The sequence below is a fragment of the Siniperca chuatsi genome, linkage group LG5 (genome assembly GCF_020085105.1).
Source record: "Siniperca chuatsi isolate FFG_IHB_CAS linkage group LG5, ASM2008510v1, whole genome shotgun sequence".
In the NCBI taxonomy this organism is placed as follows: domain Eukaryota; kingdom Metazoa; phylum Chordata; class Actinopteri; order Centrarchiformes; family Sinipercidae; genus Siniperca; species Siniperca chuatsi.
Genome location: NC_058046.1, coordinates 22,476,590 through 22,501,191, shown reverse-complemented (window position 1 = coordinate 22,501,191; position 24,602 = coordinate 22,476,590). Strand labels below are relative to the sequence as shown.

The 24,602-nt window shown below is 40.0% G+C and overlaps 2 protein-coding genes across 9 annotated transcripts in view; one reads left to right on the top strand and one right to left on the bottom strand.

Annotated features, from left to right (window-relative positions):
• fancc (FA complementation group C) overlaps window positions 1–1,836 on the top strand; it is a 29,235-nt gene extending 27,399 nt beyond the window's left edge. For all 3 annotated transcript variants that reach the window (XM_044195915.1, XM_044195913.1, XM_044195914.1), the window contains 2 exons: window positions 533–745; window positions 1,235–1,836. In XM_044195915.1, coding sequence (XP_044051850.1) covers window positions 533–745; window positions 1,235–1,417 — 396 coding nt within the window. In that variant the 3' untranslated portion in view covers window positions 1,418–1,836. The remainder of the gene's footprint in view (window positions 1–532; window positions 746–1,234) is intronic.
• Window positions 1,837–2,680: 844 nt separating this feature from the next.
• Window positions 2,681–24,602, bottom strand: part of LOC122876054 (aminopeptidase O (putative)) — a 75,992-nt gene continuing 54,070 nt past the window's right edge. For 4 of the 6 annotated variants that reach the window (XM_044195907.1, XM_044195909.1, XM_044195910.1 and 1 more), the window contains 4 exons: window positions 17,720–17,836; window positions 12,474–12,560; window positions 12,201–12,349; window positions 2,681–3,343 (listed from right to left, as the gene is read on the bottom strand). In XM_044195907.1, coding sequence (XP_044051842.1) covers window positions 12,209–12,349; window positions 12,474–12,560; window positions 17,720–17,836 — 345 coding nt within the window. In that variant the 3' untranslated portion in view covers window positions 2,681–3,343; window positions 12,201–12,208. The other 2 variants (XR_006377987.1, XM_044195908.1) reach the window with 2 other exon arrangements.

The following is a 24,602-nucleotide window of genomic DNA, read 5'->3' as shown; positions in this document are numbered from 1 at the left end:
TGTGCAACATCATAACTCAACAACATAACGATGTGGATGGTCTGTTATTTGCTCTTGGCAGGTGTGTCGTCATTGAAAGCCATAAAACAAATACAGAGAAAGAAGAATAACACATTAAAGAATAAATTATGGATGACCCCTATATGAGAGTGAAAGAATGAGACAGTGTTGAAAAGAGAGAGATACAGATGAGGGAGGGGAGCTGGGTGAAAAGGGTGATGTAGTATTGATTTCCCAGGGAGTGTCTGACCAGCTGGCCTGAGTTTCATCTCTCTGTCTCCTGTTTGTCCGCCTCCTCTCATAACCCTGGGAGACTTGCTGTCGTCGTCGCCGCCATCTCTCCCATTACGACCTTACATTCAACTCACATGGGGTTGTAATTGTTCATCATTTGTGAATTACGAAGCTATTGATTTTTATTTGCAGGAAAGATACTTAAAGCAATGCTTCTTGATTCCAGTGTGGTCCATTAATAAACACCTGCCAGCTGGTCAGCTGGCCTTAAAGTTATCATGTGACCTGATGTTTCCAGGTACATGCCAAAGAAGCATGGGACCACCTACACTCGCTTTTCTTGGTCTTAGCTCGTCCTCTTCCTGTTGACCGCCTGCAGTCACTGGTCACTCTGCTGTCTACACAACCTCAACAACCATCACTGTCTCCATTATTGATCCTCAACCTCTTGGTCAACTTTGCTGTTTTCTCCCAACAATGGCTGAGTGGATCAACAGAGATTTTACAGACGGTGAGGAAACAATCTGTTTTCTTCTCCCCAAAATCAGTTTTCAGTCAAATTCATGTTCCACACATTCAGTGGTTAGACAGTCATGCACATCATGACTCATTGTATATTTTAGTCTGCTACAAAATAATTTATAAATACTTGAGACTAGAAGTTCATTCTTGATCGTGAAAACAGCAGTTGACAAAGCATTCTCACCATAAGGTCCACTTAGTTTTAGGTCTGTGATGTACATAAAAGGTTCCATTAAAGTGAAAACAAAGAGTACAGCGTCTATATCATGTTCAAAAATTTGAATAAATGTTACGTGTGATGCACAACAATTCTCACACTTTGAACAAGTGTGATATGCTTAGGTTGTTTATGACAGAATTGAATTCTGCATTGAATATTACATATTACTCAGACTTTGATTTGTAGAGGTTTTCAGAAGTTTTGCTTTTCCTGGCCATATCACAGGCAATATCTTTTTGTGTGTGTGTGTGAGTCCAGGTGGTGGATTGGTCCGGTCTGGTTGATGAAGCAGCGTGTGTTCTCAGTTCACTCGAGCTCAGACTAAACGAAGGAAGTTGCTCATCAAGCAACGCTAACAGAATTCATCTCAGGATCAAGGCACTTCAAAACACACTAACACATATGCATGCAGCATCAAGCCCCCCCACACACACACATTAATGCACATAACCACACAGCAGTGTGTGGGTTAGTGAGTTAATCCTCAGCTCAAGGTTTTTCAAACACATTCTTGTGTAGATGTGCTGCGGTACAATGACAGTGTGTCAAAACAGCACGGGGAGGACAGATTCTGTAGAGAGGCTACAATTATACGCACACATAACACGACTATAAGGCCCACAAGGACGCTTGAGCAGTGACAGATCACACTGCAAAGAAGCAGCAGCTCGTACAATGTGTCAGAGTCCTCCCACTCATAGAATTGTCTCATAATATAAATCCTTCACGCTACACATGCTGACTGAAAGATATTTAGGTTTGGAGGACAGCAAAACCAAAGGGCAGTTATCTTTGTATAGTTACTATTTGTGCTGAAATACGTTTTATATGAAAAAATCAATAAAAATGTAAATAATGAACTGTAATGTCACTTCTTTCTCTATTTACATTTTCTGCTTTATTTCTAAAGATGAAGAATTACCTTTTTGTGTTTGATCCATAATTTGAAGCACAGGCATTTAAAATTACCACTGGATTGTACAGAAATATAAACAAATGCATACTGTATATTTAAATTTTTTGTGTTGTCTAAGCAAAATAATTTTTCATTCAGGATCATTGATATTTTTTTGAATTTAGTAATGATGTACTTGTTATTATTTACTGTGAGTGGATTTGTTTTCCACCCTTAAAAGTAAAAAGTGGGCTAATGATTGAGGTAATTACTGAAGTTCCATGTAGAGTGTACTGCTATCCTTATTGAAGAAATGTTGAGGTCAGATTGATACAGATCTCAATTTAATGATTTAACTATTTAGCAAAATAATTGTATGTAATTTTATGTATTATGCTAGATTCTGGATCATGGACAAAATGATTTCCTCTTGCCCATCATTAGACTAGAGTAGAAAGATGTTCTTATTGATCAGCAGATATTGCAGTCAGTGCAGCAAACACCTGTCTAACCTCTTAGAAGGAACATTGTGGTGTAGCATCACACATTAGTATGCTGTTTGTGCAGGAAATTTGTGAACAAAAAATATACATGGATTTCACTCAACCTTTTTTTTTTTTTTTTTTAAATGAATACATTACGCAGCCAATGTTTAATTCAGTAATACAGAGGTCTATGAAAAGAAGACAATCTGGCTGTGATATTTGTACCTAGTGGCATATAAAATCAGTATAATAGGGTTGAGGCACTGACTGATGTTCAGGTTTTGCTACTTCAGTGATGGAATAAGCTTAAAGAAAAGTCATGCATTTATTTTAAGAAAACATTTTATTTTAACATGAACATATGAAAGATTTTCACTTAAAATTATGCAGAGAAAAAAAAGTGAACCATTATTATTTGTTTGCGCAGCAGTTACAAAACCATCATTTACATGTAGAAATGCCCTGGTTGTATATTTTCCAGTGTTGTTATAGGCCAGAGTGAAGTCATTTGTTATGTAGAAAAACAAGACTAGTCTAGTCTAAACTCTAAAGAACCAGATCATGGCTTCAGACTAAACAGACATGAACTCACACCTACACACACACACACAGAAACTAACTTAAACACAGCAGCTCAAGTTTTTAAACATGGATGGAGGTGCTGTATTCCCATCATCTATCATTTTAAAACAGGTGAAATTTACGTAATTTTTCTCTTACAGCAATAGTATTTCACTAGGAACAGCTTGTATTGTTACTGGTTCACACACACCAGCTATTTCTTTAGACTTGAATGAACAGAACTGCTGTGCACTAAACCTTGCCAGTTGGCCTTGGCTGTAAAGTAAGAGCACAGCCTTCTGGTGTTCACACACTGCTGAGCGATTCTGCAGCGTCCCCTCTCCTACAGAGGAAGAGGAGGTGAGTGCTGGACCCTCGTAGGCCCCGTGTGCCAAACTCCTGTCATCTCTGTCTGCAGTCTGCAACCTGGAAGAGAAAGATACGTACAGATTGGAGCATTACAGAACATTTGGTGAACTGTTGGCATCTACCTGATGTGAAGACAAACACTGGATTTTTGAGGTGGAAATCAATATTTGAGAGTTGAAAAATCTGATAACAATAGATCGATCAATATAGTTTTTGACAAGGATCTCTTAAATTTGGTTAATAAAGAATTGTGACCAAGAAAGGTACTGAGCAGGACATTTTACAGTTGAAAAATAAAATTGCCAGTACCCTCTGGTGGACAAACTATGTAATGCCGACACTATTTCTAACATCTTACTACAAACATATCTTTGCTGCAGTTTCTTGTTATTAATCTGACAATATATATGCTAATATGTAAAAATGTAGGGCTGCAAGTAACAATTATTTTTTATAATCGATTAATCTGTAAATTACTTAATCGATTAAATTTTTTGTCGATAAAATGTCATGAAATAGTGAAAAGTGTCCAATACAATTTCCCAAGGTGACATCTTTAAATTGCTTGTTTTGTGAGTCAAACAGTTCAAAACCCAAAGATATAGACCAATATATACTGTATAACAAATAAAATATTCAATGAATTAGACAAAACCAGCAAATCCTCACAAATCGATTATCAAAGTTTTCTGGCAATTAACTCATCAATTAATCGGCAAATAGTTTCAGTAATGGATATATCTGCTATAAGCTAATGGTGGCGTATAATACCGGCCAAACTGATTTATCAGCTTGGCTCTACGAAGATGTTCCAATCCCATCAGAATAGATGCGTTTATGTCATAGTTTTGTCCCCAAATACACCTTGATACCTTCTCTGAAACTCTCCTTTAAATGAATGAAATAATAGAAATATTCTGTTGAAATATAGTGCAATTCATCGGATATCAGTGCACATGCTCTATGAAAACTCTAAAATCCCTAAAAACTCAGTCCAATAGAACAGCAGCTCTTGTATACAATCTGTTAAAAGGGAAGGCTACGTCTGTTGAGACCAGTGCTAGTGTGTTCTGGTTCGATGGTGAGTAGACTGGACTCCTGTTCCTGCTGAACTGAGCCAGTGGTTCCATAGGACTGATTATCAGCTCAGTAGGCACAGGAAGCCAAGCCCGAATCTCTGTTCTCTCTTTCTCATGAAGCACAGGCAGGCTATGAACACATATTTTTTCCCTTCTTTCATTTTTTGCAGCGTAATGAAGCAAAAAGCAATGCCAACTCAGGCTGCGGCTCAGGCAGCGTTCCTCTTTGCCAAACCCACAAGGTTCATTTAAATTGTTGAGATTGTTGGATTTCACCCGCTGGTGAAAGGTGAGGCTGACATGGTAGAAACCTCTCCACTGCAGAGCTATCCAAAATCATGGTTACATTGTTGGCATAAAAAATTTGACTATTTTAGGAATCCGATAATAAAAATCTATAAATCCATCAAAATCCCATTCCACCACCTTCTGTGAGGAGCATACATACGTACCACATTACTTAAAATTGATAAAGTTGCCAACTTATACTTTCAAATACAATCTAATAGAACAGCTCCCTTAAATATACTCAACATTAAAGAGACAATCAGAAAAGTTTAGTTGCGTGAAGAGAAGAAGGCGTGGGTTGTGTGGGCCGAATAAGTTTATTTTCGGTGTCTTTATACAATGTTGCTTTGTCCTTTTGATGTACAGAGCACCATTTCCCTCCCATTAGAGTGTAATAAATCACCTTTTAGATACACGCTCTGATGGCAATTCCTCTCTTTTACAGGCCTTTGATGGTCATTACTCTTTTAACAGGCCCTAAATATAGGTCTAAAAATGGCAGGCTCCACATGGCCCTCATTTCTAATTCACACATCTGTCCTCGTTTAGTCGCCATTTCATCGTCGTGAATATAGAGCGCTGTAATACCTCCTCACGGCTCATATTCTGATTATCAAAAAAGGGCTGACCAGTTCTAAAATACATTTTCAGCCATCTGTCACTGTTTAGATTAGGGAGATCAGTCTAGAACAGTATAGCTTTGCATTACAATTAGTTGCTATAACAGTGGACTACACCCACGTCACAGCAAAGGTTATACAGTAAGTTGCTGTGGGTCAGTATTTTAAACTTTGAAGCCATACATGATTTATTCTTTGCATACAGCTTGGGTGTTAGTCGATGAGTGCATAAACGTGCTCATATTGCTGAGAAAGTTTGTCCTTAGTTTGCATTGTTTTTTCGTGTTTAAAATTTATCTTGACTAATTTGGGAACCCTCGCTCAGTACACTCTGTAATGCTTGAAACAAAGCATGTGGTGTAACCCAGTTGACAATTCCTGCTTTTCTTGTCATCGGTGGGTGTTTAACAGGATCACAGCCTTTTGTTTGTCCTATCTGAGACAAATATAGAAGCTTATATATATATATATGTAAATAAAAATCAACTATAGGAACACTGAATTGTCCCAATAAAGTGAAACAGAAATCCCTAAATGATAGAAAGCTCTATAGTCGTTCCAAGTTTTCATTAATTTGACGCCTGACTCTTGTTTTCCTTCACAGTGTGAAAATGTGTTCTGTGAGAATCTGTCTGCTTTATGGATCTCTGTATCTTGGCTTCCTCAGGATGAGATTAGATCAGAAATCAATACATATCAGCCAGGGATGCACAGACGGCAATTTTCACTGCCAAAGTGAAGTTTAAAACCTGAAGCCCTTTAAGTACTTAAATGACGATTTTGAACACAGATTTCCTGCATGCCCCATCAACCTTTTTTAACAAGTTACCCTGCTGTATTTCAACTAAACCGTTCAGTTAAAGGAATAGTTTGACATTTAGGGAAATATGCTTTCATGTTGAGAGTTACATGAGAAGAACAATAACAGGAAGTCATGGCACTAGGCCAAGAAATAGTCCAGCACTTATCCCCTGTAAAACCACAACTTGGTTTTTACACTTCAGTTTTTGCACAGGTTAAACAAACAAGATATAAAGTGTGAATGAATTTAAGCTGGTAGCTGGTCAGGCCAGGTTTTTCCCCATGTTTCCAGTTGTTATGCTAAGCTAAGCTAACCGGGTGCTGGCACTACATAGAACTAGACCAATAAATTGTCCAGGCCAATATACCGGACAATATTAGCTTATAACAGATATTGGCTATTGGTGTATATGTTGCACGATAAGTAGCAGGAAATTGCATTACGGAAATGCCTAATTGAGTTTGAGGTAATTTAGAAACAGTGTCGCTGTTTCCAGAAAAGAGTACTGACAAGTTAAAATTTCAACTGTAAAATTTCCTGCTCAGTATGTATTTTGGTCACAATAAAATAAGAAAATACAAATATAATATCAAAAACAATATACTGTATATCGTTATAAGATTTTTTCAACTCGCAGTGTCAGTCAGGCTATACTACATATTGAACATACACATATGAGAGTAGTATCTATCTTCTCATCTAACTCTTGGCAGGAAAGCGAATACCCGTATTTCCTTTAAAATGCTCACTAAGCAAGACAGCGTGTCCCAAATCCATACTATACATTACTGTAATTCTAAGCAGGTTTTTAGTGTGTACTGTAGTGTGTTCACACTGGAAAAATGACTAAATGCAGTATAAACGGTATCCGTATGCATACTAAATGCGGTCGATTTTTTTCAGTGTGTTGTCAATGGATACTATTCTCCCACAATGCAATGCACTAAGGAAATGGAGGAGCTGCTCACAGCCTGAAATAAATTCAAATAAATTGTGGGTGCTGGTTAAAACAAAAACATAAGTACTAAGTATTATTAGTTTGACTGAACATCCAACGGTGCACGTAACTATTTCCTTTTAGTATACAATGGTGAAGTACGTTGATTTTTTTTTGCATACTAACTGTTTAAACACTATACTCTGACTAAATGTATGTAGCACATACGTTATAGAATTAGTGTGTAGTATGACTTTGGGACACACCGAGTGTCTGCCGCACGAAAGAGAGAATAGTGGAGATGAAGGACAATGATGATGAAGAGGGCGATGATGGTGGCCACTGCTCCCGGATTGATGAAATATCTGTCAGCAGCATTAAGCAGCGTTTGGGTCTCCCCAGGCCTCATTAGTACTGGAAGTACAGTCTCTCTCCTGAGGTACTTGGCTCTCACCTTTGCTAGAACTACAGAGCGTGCAACCGACATCATCTGCAGGATTATCTTTTATACTGCGTAACTAAAAGGAGACAGAAGCACAGGGGTGGAAGTAGAGAGCAAGAAAGGAAGATGAAATAAGAGAGAACGACAGACAAAGCATGAGAGCGTAGCGTGGCGCTCATGTTGCACAGAGGTTTGAATTTGTGAGGAGGCTCATGCGTTTTAATTCTTCTGAGTGAGAGGGTCCCAGTGGAAAGTTTTATAGACATGCAAGCGGGGCTGGAAGAGAGGAGGGTTATTTAGACTGAGGTTAGACCAAATTGAAGGAAAATGCCGGATAAGGAGAGAGGGAGGAGAGGAGTGAAATGAGATAAGGAGGAAAGAAAGAAGGGAAAGGTGAAAGAGGATGCAGGACAATCAAGTAAGGAGCGAGAAAACAGTAGAGGACAAAGGGGGAAGGAGTTCTGTGGCGGAAATGTATAAACACACATTAGATAATTGAACTTTAACTGTGCACACACAAAAGCACAAACACACACAGCCGCCACTGTAAAAACTTAAAAGAACATTTCTTTTCTCTGTTTCTTTCACGCCCATTCATGGTCTTCCTTTGGCTGCTTGTCTGGGTCATGCTCTCCTCAGGTGCAGAACTTAGCCACTGTGAACAAAGAGGAAATCAATCACTGTTCACCAATCAGCTAAGCTCTGTGTCTGGCTGGAGAGAGGATACAAAACCTGTCTGGCAGACTGACATGTACACACACATACCCCCCCCCCACACACACATCAAGACCCTCTGGCTCTCTCATCATCCTTTTTTCTTCTCCGCACTTCTAAATCATCAACTCCTCAAACACAATCACACACACTCTTAGATAATCATGTCTTCTTTTGTAAGTTTCTGGGGGAAGAATGAGAGTTTGTGTGTGTGTGTATAGGAGGGGCTGTAGTTGCCATGGCAGCCGGCTGGGTCAGGGCTGTGTGGTAATCCCTGGCAATGTGATTTTATCATAAGTCACAAATCAGCACGCCAGGAACCCTCACAGCCCAGACATGAAAGAACAAGATCTTCTCTCTGTCTTTTTTTCCCCTCCCCTAACTACATCCTCAAGTCCTGCTCCAGTCCAGCACTAACCTGCAGCACCCAGAAATGAAAAAATCTCTAACTTTCTTTGTTCTTTCTCCTTCTCCCTCATGCCTGCCATCAGAGTGCAGTCATGAAAGACCGGACCTGTAGATCCTCGCTCCCTCTCCCTCCCACTATTTCCTTGGTTACCCCTCTCCTCCTCTCCCATTTGCCACGCTCGGCTAACCCGGCGATATGCCTCTCATTAAGCGGATCAAGAGGGATTCCAGAGGCATGTACCGGGGGAAGAAAAGAACGAGGGAGTGAGCGGGGAGGGAAAAAGAAAAAAGGGAGAGACCACCCTCTCCTTTAAGAAGGAGAAGGGTGGTGCTTTTTAGGTTTAAAAACACAGAGCAGGGAGTGTGCCTTGACAGACATGTTGTTTTCAGTTAAACCCTCTCAGCCCGCCTCAGCCTAATCCCACTGTACTGCAGTCTATGTGTGTGTGTGAGGGTGTAAAAGGGTACAGGGAGGACTGTTCTACTTAAGAAAAGACGATGGGCGAACACAAACTGAGCAGTATAACATGAATCCATCTCCCCACAGTGCAATATGAAAAAGCAGGGAGGAGGTTGGTTCATCCATCATTTTAATTGGAGAGAGATCTGGACCTGAGCTCAGTTGACCAGCATGATCCACTGATGTTTACAGAGGCTTGTTTGGTTCAGTCCAATGGGAAGCAATAGTAAAAGTTAGGATATTAATCTCTAAATGCTTCTTTTCTTCTTCTATTCTTTTTCATGTGTCTTTGCTGCTCCATTTCATTGCCCCTGTACTTGTAGTGAGGCTCCACAGGGAGGTGTAGTGAGGGAGTGGAGGATGATGACAAAAGATCTGCAGGCACAGACTGATAGGCGCTACATATGTGTGTGCTGTATGTGTGTGAGTGTGTGTCAGAGAGATTTATCAGGACTGAGCCAGATGCCGAGCACTTGTCTAGAAAGCCTTTTACTTCCTGTGCAAATGCATAAAGCTGTCTCTGTCCCTGTGTGTGTGTGTGTGTGTGTGTGTGTGTGTGTTTGTGTCTGAAGATAAAAGCCGGTCTTGTAGTGGCTTGGTCACGGCCTAAAAAAGGATTTAGTGCTGTAAGTCACTCAGGTTGATGGGGACAAGTATTTAGCAGCACCTCTTGACGCAGCCTGTGTTGACCAAGGTCACAGACGCCTTGTTTGACCTTATGCTCGCTGAATTTGGGGCTTGCTAGATAATCACACAGCTGGTGGTTATCTGAATGAAAAGGTAGGACATGATGAGAAATCTGCACCAGCTAATTGTAACTTTGATCTTAACTTTGATGGTAAAGTCAACACTAATTGCTATGTTGTAACTAGTTAGTTTCACACTAACCTTGCCACTTTGTTCAGTTGCACCATCTCTACTTACGCTACAACTTAACAAACATTGAAAGTAACTGTGCAGAGTGTGTGTGTCAGTGCCATCATAAACGTAAAGGGATGTAGTCCGTCACCAATTTTCCCCCGGTGGAAATATTGAAGAAAGTTTTCCTCTCTAATATTAGTATAATTAGGCTTTAATATTAGGCTGTTCTAATATAAGTCTCTCCCATCTTTCTAACAATGCTCTGCCAAGACAACAGTTAATAGGGAATGACTTACACCGGTGTAAATTTTAAGTTGAATCTTGATTTGTGTTTTGTCTGTTTTCACTGGTTTGAAGAGGGCATGGCTCAGTTGGAAAAGGTGATGTAATGGATTTCTCTGCCTCAAATCAAAGTTTATCAATATCAGAATCTGATGACAGTTGTGGGGCTTATGCTGAAAAGGAGATACCACCAATTAAATCTGATTAAACGCTTGATTAATTAATTAAGTCGATAATTGAGAAGGTCGACAGAAAATTAATTGGCAACTATTTTGATGACTGATTATTCGTTTAAGTCATTTTTCAAGCAAAAATGCCAAAACATTTGCTTGTTTTAGCTTCTCAAATGTGAGGATTTGCTGTTTGTCTCTGTTTTACATCATTATAAATTTAATATCTTTGGGATTGTTGGTCAAATGTCACTTTCGAAATTGCGATGGACATTTTTCCACAATTTCTTGACATTTCCTGAACTAATCGATTCATTGAGAAAAAAAACAGAGCCACACAGGCCTAACAAAGATTAGTAGCAGATACGTTTTTTGTGTTAAACCCATAACAAATAATAACAAAGGCTGTTTTTCCTTTCCCTTTAAATATTTTATGATCCAAGTTTTCAGGGGCTTGAATAAAAAACTAAAATAAATGAGCATCCCTATGGTCTAGTGGTTTAAGGCGCATACCGTGTAATCGCAGTGTCCCTTATTAGATTCCAGTTGGGGACCTTTGATGCATGTTAACCCCCTTGCTCTCTCCCCATCCTTCCATCTGTCTCTCTCTACAGTCAAAACTATCAAATAAAATCAAAATGCCAAAAAAATTTCTAAAGAAATATTTCAAATAATTTTAAAAATATGTTAAAAAATTCTAAAATAAAATTACATCAGCTGGAGGTATTTTAGTTAAAGGTGATTAACCAGACTAATTTCACAATACTATAGCTATAGCATCCGATCCATTGTATACTACTGTATTGTTTCAAAGCTTTGAAGAATAGTTGGGTTACTATAGTTGAATTGTCGTGCCAAGATCCGTTTAGTTGCCTGCTCTCATTATTCAAAGGTTAGTGTCAGTAATAGCAGGACTGTTATGAAAAGATCAGCAACTTCAAAGAGACCTGTCTTCACTCCAGTCCTCCCTTCGGCTCTCTCCCTTTCCTTTCTGTCTGTCTGTCTGTCTGTCTGTCTAAACCATAAATTTCTCTCTTCCCTTCATTTATTGTGACACCAATAAACCCCTCATTGTTCGGAATCGTCAAAAAGGTCAGTGATTAATAGTTGTGCTTATACATACACACACACACACAAACACACAAGGAATTTCAGGGTCAACAGTATAAAAATCACCCCACATGAAGTAGAAACCGCCCTGAGCCCCTCAGAAAGTGCTCGCTGACCCGTTCTCTCTCTTTTTCTCCCTTCCCTCTCTCGTTTGTTTGAGGAACACATTCCCAAATTCCTTCTCTGACAAACACATCCTGATGGCGCTGCTGTGAAACCACAGAAAAGGCCCCATTCTGAGTCTACAAACACACACATGTCCATACACACACACACACACACACTAAATGGGCTCAGAGAGGAATGTGAAGACTAGGTAGCCAAGTGACTCAAAGTGTGGACTGTCCGCTGGTACAGATGGAACCAGGATCAATCCAACACAAAGCTTTCTTACGGTCGCCAATTCAGACTAAAAGGCCAGATATGAGATAGAAATATTGTCTTAAATGTGTAGAAAAACTTAAAAAAGGGAAGAAGAATAACACTAATGATACCTGATATCTCAATGTCAAATGATTAGATGATCCAGAATATTTGAAAGATACTGCTGTAATATTTCTGAAGCCCATCTAAACTTTGTCATACTGTTATGTTATCGGTTCTTTTATCCTCAGATAATTCAAGTAAAATTCAGCAGCCAATCAAAAGGCATTTAGTTTCAAACTGAACTGCGAATATGAAGGAACTGACACACAGCATGGTCAACACTCAGTGAATGAAAAACTGAGAATGAGACTTCACCTCCAATGTCATAGGACCATCTCCTCCACCACTCTGCGTGCTGATTGGTCCATTTCTTCCTGAACCAATGAGAGGCAGCGACAGGCCAGAGCCTGCTGCTCAGGGTCCTCCTGAACCATCAGCTCCCCATACAGATACACACCCATGGCCTGGAACACACACACACAATCGATTAGTTTACAGTATTTGTCTTATTATGTAAAGGCTTTCCTCTCAGGTTGAAGCCGTTATTGTATCATATAGGACAAATGTTCAACAGTTGTGTGTATTTACTTGGTCATGAACCAGAAAGCGTTCCACGTCTCCGTATGCCTGAGTGTACGCATGTTTGACCACCAGCTCACACCAGCGATGTCGGACCTGGAAGCCAAAGCAGAGGAAAAAATACAACTATTAATGGAATCAGAAATACAAATATTCATTTAATTTTTTTGAATTTGACCTTGAGATTGAATATTTAAGAGACCTTTGGCAAAAATGGCAGCGCAATATTGTCAACATGGACCAACACGGAACCAAGAAATCAAAGATAAGAAGATTAAGGAGTTAGGCATTAAAAGAGATCCCACAATTTCTCACTTCAAACTAAAACTATAAATTACAATAATTGCACTTGCCCATATCAGGCCTAAAAATGGCCACGGTTTAATGTCTGAAATTATATAAGGTTACTGGTGTTTGTAATTTCAGAGTTTGTGTTGTTCATTCAAAGCTGATGGAGCTGACCACATGAAAGCTTTACCAACTTGTTTATACCCTCGGCACAAACAATTTGACTCGGCACAAACATTCTGGAAGACATTTTATTTAAATGTTTTTGACAAGTCCACTCACACAATAATGTGAACAGGTTTCCCTCAATGGCAGTAACAAAAGACAAACGGCTCATCTGACAAGCTGAGAGACAAAGCTGGAAGCTGCTCCTCTGACAATGAATAGATTCATCCAGAATCCAGAATCACAGGATTAACAGACGTGAACTTTGTTTAAGAAAAGAAACCGTCTCAATCTAAAGTTCATGTTTAAAAGTTATATTTAAATCTCTGACTATGTGCATGTGTGTGTTCGCAGTGTGTGTGTATAGGTGCGTTTTTACTGTATGTGTGCATTGTGTGAAAGCTAATGCCTGGCCTTTCTGCCAGAGGATCAATAGGAGCTCTGTTGCCGCGGTTACAGGAGAGATCAGAGACTGGCTCTGTCCCTGCCTCAGCCATCATCCTTCATCATCTGCTATGAGCGTGCACGTGTGCGTGTGTGTCCGTGCGTGTATGCAGGCGGGGATACGCAGTGCACGTGTATGTGGATACACACTTGTGCAGGAGACAGATAGAGGATGATAAAAGAGACAGAAGAGCGATAAAAAATCCAAATGAAAAATCTTTTAAAGCACTGTCACTACTTTAAAGCCTGACAGTTTCCCTTGGCTGTTTTTTTCGTGAGTATTTCAATCTCCTCCACACACTCAGGAAAATATAAAAGAGTCCGTTTGGAGAGTACAGTGACCAAGCGTGGGATTTTTGGTGACTGATTGTATTTCAAAAGCTTAAGCTGTGGGCATTTCTACATCGCTTGTACAGATATTCATTTTGAGGTGGTGTTCTTGAAAGGAGCCAAATGGATCTACCTGAGTGCTGTGTGAATGTGTGCAAACTCTTAATAGGAGTTTTTGCTTTGTTTTTGTTTTTTGTGCCACAAATGTTGCACTGCCCTCCACCTGTTTATGCAGCATGAGAATGGAGACTGAGCAATGCTCCATTTACAACTGCCACATTTAAATACTCACATTACCTCCGCAACCTACTCAGTAAACATTAGTTTAATTGGTCTCAGAAGGGCTTTCTAGTTCCTCTTTCATCAAAATTTTACATCTTCCTTTTTCCATATATTCTCTGCCTCTGTTTACTCTGGAAGGATGCAAAAATACCAAAGCAGACATGACAAAAAGCAAAGGGTATAAGTCAAGTGTAACATGCTCTTCTACCTTCTGCCCACATGGGAAAAGGGATATGTGTGTGTCTATATTCATGAATGTGGGAGTGTGCACGAGAGTGTACAGTATGTGTACCCTCTGGTGCCAGCCCTGCCCTTCTGGCCTGCGTCGCCCCGGCAGCTGTTCCCTGCGCTGGGTTACATTCCTGGGGAGAGCCCTGGGGCAGAGCAGCTGCCTGGTGCACCTCTCCTTACCCCCTTTTTACTCTGTTTCCTCTCACTGGGCCCCTCTCTCTGACAGCACATGCAATAACACAGTGACATTCCTTCATTTATTACTGCACCCCTGCCCTTCCTTCACCCTCCACCACCACTGATTCCGACACATACGCAAACACTACAACTGATACTAATGAACTCCATGTGTGCTCGCACTTGCCATGACAAACAAGCGTACACATCTCACACAGTCCGAATCTAATAGACAGGACAGACATGCAAAAACATTTACCACATACTGTATACCAGCACGGGCACCCAAACGCAGCCTCATATACTGACTTTCTGGCCGAAGAGAGGAAATATACTGTAAACTGTATATAATCAAAACTAACTGCAATAAAAAGTGGAAACATCATTAACTGCTTTTTTTATTCTTTCTGTCTTTCAACTAGGGCTGCAACTAACAATTATTGTAATTACTGATTAATTTACCAATTGTTTTCACAATTCATTTGGTCTCTAAAATGTCAGAAAGTAGTGAGCTGACGTCTTCAAATTGCTTGTTTTTGTCCAAAGATATTTAATTTAATATCATGTAAGACAATAAAAGCACCAAATCATCACAAATGACAAGCTGGCATTAGGGAGTGTTTGGCATTTTTGCTTGAAAAATTTCTTGAGCAGTTAAACAATTATCAAAATATTTGACGATTAATTTCCTGTCAATCAACTAATCGATTAATAAACTAATTATTTCAGCTCTCAACCATATTTCTGTGCTCCATTACACGATCTAATTATAGCCGCCACTACTATTATTTTCCTATCTAGTCATTTGCCCAATGGCACCTATTAGGCCAGGAAGGGGATTCCCTCCGCTGTGGTTTTTAAATTTTTCCCATTAGAGTTTTTTTTGGGGGGAGTTTTTCTTGTTCACTTGAGGAGCTGTTTTTGTTTCCAGTCTGTGACGCCCACTGAGACTGTTACTGTGATGAAAGGCTATACAAATAAATTTGGGTTGACTTTTTTTTTGTTCTTTTTTAGACACTCCTTGGTTTATTCTTAATAACTCTTTTTCCTCTTTCTGTTGTCTCCTCTTCTCCGCTCCACATGTTGTGGCTGGTGGAACCAGACTTCATGTGGTCCAGTAAGGTCTCCAGTCACTGGAGGAGTAAACCTAACCTGGGCAGAAACAATGTGTCCTGTGTGCTTGACCGACAGATGGCCTTTGACAAACACGCATGTGCGCTCTCTCAAAATTAGAAATGCGCTCACGAAACTACACACACACACACACACACACACACACACACACAAACATACATACATAAGACACACAGGCACACATAAGAGTCACACAGCATTTCACATCACATGAGGCTCATATGAAAGGAACTGGGACATGAGTCATGCACTCTCTCTCATACATGCAAACACATGCTCCGGCTCACAGACGCACTCAGACACGTATTCACTGTCACTCACACCGTTCACAAAGCAGTCCCACTGCACACACACTGGTGGTCAACCACATATTTCTTTTCAATGTCGTTCACATGCTCACATAAATCACACATACAGAAACTTTAGCTTGCATGCCATTCTTCACAGCACCTTTAACACAGAGACAAGCTTCTTTATCACTTTCACAGCACAGCATATCACTATAAACTTCTCTCTACTGCTTGGAGTGAGACATGTTCAGCAACTGTGAAACAATATGTAACAACATGCATTGCTTCTATCACCAGATTAAGTTGTAATAATGAGAAAATACCTTATAAAATGGATTTATAAAATGGATTAATAAAACGGATTAAATAGCAAATCAGGAATGTCCGTCATTAATGTGGTATGAAATCGCCATCAGACTTGGTGGAGATTTTTACTGTATGCAGCTGGGACTGATAATACAGTTCTATTTTAGAGTGAAAATCTGTGTTGTGTTTTGTCGCATCACAATGCGTTCTGAGTTGACATATTACTAACCGCTCTTCAAAAGCCATGAGAATCATTCCTATAATCCAATATTCATCCACTCTGAGAAGCTCTCATTCTCTATGAGGTAAACAGTGAGGGGCTACAGAGGCTGAACTGCACTCAGTCTTCTATTTGTCCAGGAATTTTAAACAGATCAATCATCAGTCTTCTGAAGAGGATGCATTATCAGACAAAGCAAAGCGAAAGAGTGAGAAGATGAATACAATCCAGACCGGGAGACAGAAAGGGAGAGAAAGAATGAGAAAGAGAAGAGAATAAGTGACCACATTTATAAGGAGAAACTTAGGTGATTAACCTCTTCTGAATGCGATTACTAACATTAGGACAGGACCATTGCCTTTAGTGCGTGCAGGTGTGTGTATGCTTGTGTATGAGAGAAAGAGTGTGTGTTTGTGTTTCCACGCATGACTATGTGCATAATGGTCCTGTGTATTTTTAGAGAACACTGAAGGTTCTTCCTGGAAATTGCAGATGAGATTCTGCTTTCATCTGCCAGGAAGTCCGACTAAAGAGGCCTAAAAGTGAAGCTGGACCCAAGGCCAAACACAGAGTGGCCTCGGCTTGTGACCACAAGGTTACTTACTTTAAATGCAGGACAATAACATCAAGAAGTAAGTAAAATCACTGAAACAAACTTCAGATTCTAGCTAATCAATTGACAGAAATACATTCTAAATTAGAGGCAACTTTTTTATTTGTGAGAACTTGAACAAGTGGCCTGACTGTGAGTTTGGAATGTAAATAATAAAAATGTCCTTAAATGCAACTTTAAATGTCTGGATTCAATACAATAACCTCTCAATTGGCTCTGCATGGCAGAACATCTGAGCCCCGTTATATACATTACTGCCCCAACAAAACAGTTCATATAATTAATAAGAACTTGTAAAAAACTAAATATGTATCAAATTTTTCTTTTAAAGATGAGCCATGTGTTAACGATGGAGGTTAGCATGGACAGTTTATGGGCTCTGCCGCAGCTGTGTTTTCACACTCATGCTCCTGTGCTGAGAAGCGGCGCTGTACAGTACAGAACTCATCCGCTGCCAACACATACAGCTGCAGAGCACAAACGCAGACAAGAAAACACACACACATACTCACAAACATTCGTTAATAGTACCATTAAGGAACTTTGTGCAGTACTAAAACATGAAGCGAATACTTGTGGGATTTAGTCAGTAATGGTGGCTGTAAAGAAGAGAGGTGCTATTACAGCAGAATTTACTACACATTACTAAGCGGTGTGCCTTGGGATGGAAAGGGAGAGGAAACCTTCTACTTTTTATTATCAGAGGAGATTATGGCGCTTGGATGCATATGCTCTCTTGTCTGAGCATGTGTGATTTGTGTGTGTGTGGTCTTACTTCAGCGTCTTGATTCTGTAGGTTGTAAGTTCTCTGCAGAGCGCGCATTGTTGCCACGCTTAGCTCCTCTTTCTCGAGCAGAAGCTCCAAAAGCATCACTAGCTGCTCCGACGTCACCTGAGGAGACAAAACAATTGACAAGATTAATAGTGCTGACTAATACAAGCTCCCTCGACAAATACATTGAGACATATTATTGGACATTATGAGCAAAAAGTCACATCCTCCTTACACCAGCAGCTTCAAACCACTAAACTAGCAAAATTATAAACATATTGCATGCTGTGAGTCTGTTCTCAAACACATTTATATTTACTTTATTCTCTCAAAATTTCATTTTCTTTTCAGTGCCGGGAAAGGTTTGATGAAAAAAACACATCAATATAAGTCAGACAGTTAATGCAGCCTTTCAAACGGAGGAAACGCTTGCATAATAAAACTGAGCTGAAATGGCAATTAAATAAATATGGTAAACCAAATGAATCTTGTACAACTGGGAAATATTACAAAATAGGCAAAAGAAGACAGATGAAGGGAAAATATTAGGATTTGAATAAAGGACAGAGAGTGAAACAAAGCAATGAAGTTGTCTTTTTGATATCGTCCTATTGAGAGCAGTGTTGTTCAGGGACACACACTGCAAAAAAAAGCCATTTTTAGAACATTCATACTTTATAGGTTGTAAGACTGCAATAAAATTCCTGATTGCAGCGATGATAGAGCCTTAAAATTGAGAAAAGAAGAAAGGTTCTCAGGAAAGAGGAAATGTCTTACTGTTGCTTCTTAATAGCGCATGTACTGATTGTGTTATCCTGAGGTAAACCTAAAGGAAACAACCTATTTTCTTCCAATGACTAACATCTTCAGGGACGGTGAAAACTCAGCGGGACGGTGAAAACTCAGCGGTGAATTTAGACGATCATTCTGTGGATGGATGTGGGCAACGATATGAGAGAGCGACTTCCTCCTCTGGAGAGAACTGTGCCCAGCCTTGCCTGCCTCTCTCCTGCATACACCCAGCACACCCAAGCACACTTTCTCTCTGGTCCCAGTCTGGGACACAATTAATGCCTGAAGGCCCCGCAGACACTGATGTGAAAGTAGGTATGAAGTGTGTGTGTGTGTGTGTGTGTGTGTGTGTGTGTGTGTGTGTGACTGAGTGAAGCAGAGCACAAGAGAGAGCAAGGGGAAAAAAGAAAGTGACAGAGACGGAAGTAGACAGACAAACAAAACTCTTCTAGTCGGGTAAACACATCCAGCAAAGAGTTGAGTAAATAGCAAAATATATTTTGTAAAGAGCCTATATCTTTGGTAAACAATCTCCTTAGCGCTGCTGGGAAATACCTGACCTAAAACCAGGAAGTATTTCAGCATGGAGCTGTTGGAGCTGAGGGAATAACACCCAGACTCTAGCTGGCAAATGGTCAAATCAAACACTACTACTACACACATACACACACACACACACACATACTCATGATCATCTAACGCCGTGGAAAATCTGATATCCAGTCTTTCCCTTCACCCTCTATCGACTCTCCCCTCTCTCTCCGTCCCACCTCCCTCCATTTTGTGAAGGCTGAGTGTTTTCTGAAGTGGCGTCTCCATCTCTAAAGGGTCTCTTTGGGGCCCACCCATGATCCTTCTCACTCTCCCACCCTTTGAAAAGTGAGGAGTCCACAGCAATAAAAAACTGCTCTCTCACACACACACACACACACACACACACACACACCACTAAACACATCCCTCTGCAAGGTCCTGTTGTGCCTGTATGTACTTATGTTGCTATGGTGGTAATCAATATGTCTGCACCAGTGTCTCCAAAAACAAATTCCTGGTCAATGATGGTATGTTACAAACCAATTTATATTGTTATTATCCTGACATACACACACACATTGTACACATATTCGCAGACAGAAACATGATTGTCTGCCTCATCACATGTAACATCTCCATGGTGAAGTCACCAACATCCACAGAAACTAACATCTGGACTAAGTACACTTACTGAAAGACTGTACTTAAGTACAACTTTGAATGTACTTTATTTGGGTATTTCTACTTCCACTGCACTACATTTCAGAGGGAAATACTGTACTTTTCACCTCACTACTGTAGGTGCATGAATTGTTTCCCGTGAATTCCTTGTGCTTGGGTACGCAATTTGAATCCGGTACAGCAAACCTGGACTCTGCCAGTACAATGAAAACTAATAAAACTCTATCTTAAAAAAATACTTGAAGTCCTCTTCTGAGAGCAGAGAGTTCCTACTCACCCTACTTGCTCATTTGCATGCACCTGGTGGCAAATTTGTAACTGATTATTGTGGTGCTTATTCACGATGGTGTCTCCTTTATGTACTATGGCTTGGACTGTACCTCATTTGTACATTGATTGAGACAAAAGCACATGGAAAGTTAACAAATGTAATGTAAATGTATATAGAGAGGCTGAAAAACATCTGGCCATAAATGTTATCAAATTTGTTGATCTGATGAAAATCTTAAGAATTGTAAATTCTGAATAGGTAGGTGTCATATTTCAAGTGCTCGACAACTGATTTGAGGCTTTTAGGAAAATCTAACATCACATCGGTGACTGAAAATATGTTTCAGGGCAGCTTGGGTAGTGTAGTTGGATAGTGTGTGTGTGTGTGTGTGTGTGAGAGCGTGCGTGCGTGTGCATGTGTATGTGTATGTGTGGGTGAGACAGAGGGAGAGCGAGAGCAATTATAGGGGAAAAGGTGAACTCCATGGCTGAGTACTCCCTTATTAATGGGTAGAGCCTGAAGAATGGCACACAGACACTTACAAACAGCCCATACACACAGCCAAACACACACACACACACAGAGTCCCATGTCATGACCAGGTCATGGGTAACTCTAACAATAGCCCTTAATAGTACAGTGCTGAAAGCACTTTACCACTTAAGGGGGAAACGTATCCCTCTCTATCTCAACGATTCATGTGAAAAGATCTCCTCACACACACACACACGCACACAATGCTGAATTCGGCCACATGAAAGAAGCATTTCATTCCCATACTGTTCATCAAAGCAGAGGAATGCTAATGGTGAACAAGACAGAATATACAGTCTCACTCTTTCTGCCTCTCTCACACAGACACACACACAGACACACACACACTCCGACTGCCTGTAATCTCACTCATATGGACATTAAATATAAGACAATGCGCACACCAACATACACACTCAACTTCCATACAAACCGCTGACACAGGTCGGTTGCACCAACTCTATATTGAGTCGAGCCTTGCAAGGACCTCTGGGAAATATGCTGCTGAAACACACTGACCTCTAAACCTCTACAGAACAATGACGCTCACACACACATATGAGTGCATGCATGCACAAATATAGACTGTTTGCCACGGTGACTGAGAGCTCAATGAGACAAACAGCTATTGCAAACACAGGATATGATGTCCACCACAAACTATAAATAAATTAAAATGCATAGCTGAGAGTGTTTGTGAGGATGTTTGTGTGCACTGCTGTACTAAATTTTTTCACGTGTGTGCGTGTGTGTCAGTGCATATGTGTGGGTGTATGGGACTAAGCAACATTATTCATGCTACTGCTGCTGCATAACATGTTCGTACAGCGAAAAATTAATCGAAGCTCTTTAGCCTTTTCTACAGAATGTGTACACACACACACATACACATACACACACACACACTAACAGCATCAATAGCGGCTTTATTGTGATATTTCTACCCTTAAGAGTTGCAAATAAATTGTTTCTGATACATCTGTTAGTTTCCATTGACTCCACTGCACTTTCTTCTCTGAGATAGTGTAAAAGATAAAAAAGGGTTGTCCACATTAAAAAAAACTGTTATCTTAAATCTTTTTCTGTCCCTTTCCAACAATCCATCACTTGTTCTGTATTTCCATGGTAACGCCACAGAGTACCACTCTGTGTTCTGTACAGTACATAGGAGAGCGAGCCTGTGTCTTTTTTCAGGAGCCTTTATGCAATGATCCAAAATATTTCCATTTTCTCCCTCTATCCCTCATATTCTGCACATCCTCTGTGCTAAAGAGGGTCATGATCTACACCCCTTTTAGTCTCTTGCTACCGTAGGAGGTTACTAGCCATTTACCATCACATATCTACAAGAGGAACCTCATATAAGCTCTGCTAACTGAATCATCACTCTCCTACGTTTCTGCTTCTACTTGCACTGATTTTTCAGCACTTTTCTCACTGGACTGTTGGCAGGCATTATGGCTTGAACCCTTGAACTCCTTTGGGTTGCTTCTAATGATCATCAGAGTCAAGTCAAGCTCAGTATAAGTTACTGGTAAGAAGAAATAAAAATGGGAAATGACAAAAAGAAAAGAGGAAAAGACAAATAACAGAGGAAGAGAGACAAAAGAAGAGAAAAGGCGCCAAAGAGATTGTGTAAAAAACCCCAAAAACGATTAGACTAACTGACCATAAAATCTATAAAATGACTCCAAAGAACATAAGAGAACCTCCTTCTAGGCCTTTGGCACCATTGAAAGGAATTGAAAGGTGTTGCTAATGTTTTCTTTTCCTCCCTTACCTCCCCTCTCTTCTTTCTCTCACTCCCTACCGCCGTACCACTGGGGAGTGTGTGCTGCTTGTTCAGTCAAACTGCATTATGGGGTTTGGAGACATTGAATAACTGTGACATTATAAAACCAAACTGTGAGAGGCCATTGAGTCGTGTGTGCGTGTGTGTATGTGATGCCATTCACCCGCTCGGCTGCTTTTTATTTCTGTCTAACCGCAGGCTCGTAAAAACACATTCTGGCACCAGCAGCAAAAGGCCTCAGCCCACGCCTCAGGTACTAAGGTTTCGCTCATTCTTTCCCTCAAATCCCTCCCTTTCTCTGTCTCTCTGCTTCTGTCTCCATGACTGTCTGCTCCTTGTCTCCATACCAACTCCTTTTGACTCTTCTTTTCACTGGACCAAACTGTGTGGCTGGCTCCTCCAATTATAAGCCCCTCCTCACTTCCTTTATCTCTCTCTGTGCGTTTTTATTTTACACTTGATTTAAGGGCCCTCTGCTCAAACTGCAGCGGCAGGCTCGGGCCTTGAGGAGAAACTGTATGCCAAGCAGCTGTGAGATTCTCTCAACAGCCATGACAGAATAAATAGCATCGCAAATACTTAATAATTTAATTAGTCTGTAACTGCTGTATACAGCTGCACAGAATTAAAATGCATAACAAGTCGGGGCAGATAAGATAAGAGAAGACAAACTTTATTGATCCCACACCAGGGAAATTCACTTGTTACAGCAACTCAAGAGTCAAAAATAGAGGAAATGGGTGATCGAGTGATAAATGAAAATTCAAATAAAATAAAAATGAAATAAAAATAAAAGCTATATACACTATACACACCTTTCACTTACAGATACAGATATGACCATGGTGGATAATTGCACAGGATAATTGTACACATAATTGTAATACACACGGTGTATAGCATTATACTAAAAAAAATATATAAAAAATATTGCCCTGTAAATTGGATAAATGCACACAGATTGAATTGCACAGGATACAAGCAGGAAATTCACAGGATAGTTGCACAGCATAAACATAAAAGGATATACTCTATAATATAACATGTATAAATATGAATAAATAGGATATATAAGCTGAGATAAATTGATGGTCAGGAATAAAATAGCAAGCAAAGAGGTAAAACATTGAAAACCAAATGATGCAAAGAAACTGTTAGTAGCTCTGGATTATGAAATGTTGGCAAGTGGTCATTCAGTTCTCTGAAATCCCTGAATCATCTCTGCCACTCTTATATACTGTGTACTCAAATAGTACAATATTGAGTATTTTAACCAATGAAATTAAGATTTAGTGTAACAAATACAGTAATCTTCCTGAGTGGCTTCCTGAGAAAGGTAGTAAGACTCAATCTGTTTAATTATTTTAATTTAATTTAATAATTAATCTGATTTAATTATCACATGCATGGTCATGTGGAAGCCGGAAGTCCCTCTCATACAGTAGTGGGAGTCTCTGCTTGCAGAGGCATGTGTGGGAAGGTTTAGTACAAGGTACAGCAGTAATGAGAGGACTCTATAAATATAAAACCTATAAATATGATAAGTGGCTAAAGAAAAATAAATTCATACACTGTGGGGATATGATACTGCAATCTTGTGGCTTCACAAGGTCTAAAAAGACATTATAAAAAGGCCTGACATCATAGGTTTTGTAAACCAATTTCAGGTATGGAATAGAGTGCACACACACACACACACACACACAGGAGATACTGAAAGGTTATCTATGAGTCACATGTTACCCTTTCAACTTGTGAAATGAAGCTGTCTTCTCTGCTATCATCTCCTCAAATGATGTCACACCTGCTGCAGCACGGTGATGATCTCACAGATAGTGCCGGTAACAGACCGATGACCTCAGTGATGACCTACACCTGCGACTCCCTATCTGCAATCTGATCATTAATAGCATTCATTCTTTGTTGTTCGATTTGAAAACTGCTTTAATCAACAACCACAACATCTACAGAGAGTGGGATGAGAGTTAGTATTTGCGTGCGTTTTGTGTGTGGATTTGGCTGTTGTAATCAGTTGCGAACCTAATCAGGAAGCAAAACATATAGAAGGCTTTCGAGAGAGTCCAACACAGTGGGACAAGAGAAAAACAAAACAAAAAAAGAAAGAGACAGAAAGCTTTTGAAGTTTTGACCTTGCAATCACAATGACTGTTGGGATCAGTTGTCTCATCAATGTGTCTTCTGACACGAGCACATGCGCTGACAACAGGCAAAGTGTCAGGGATGTTCACCAGCATGAGTATGGGTATAATGGGAAACAAATA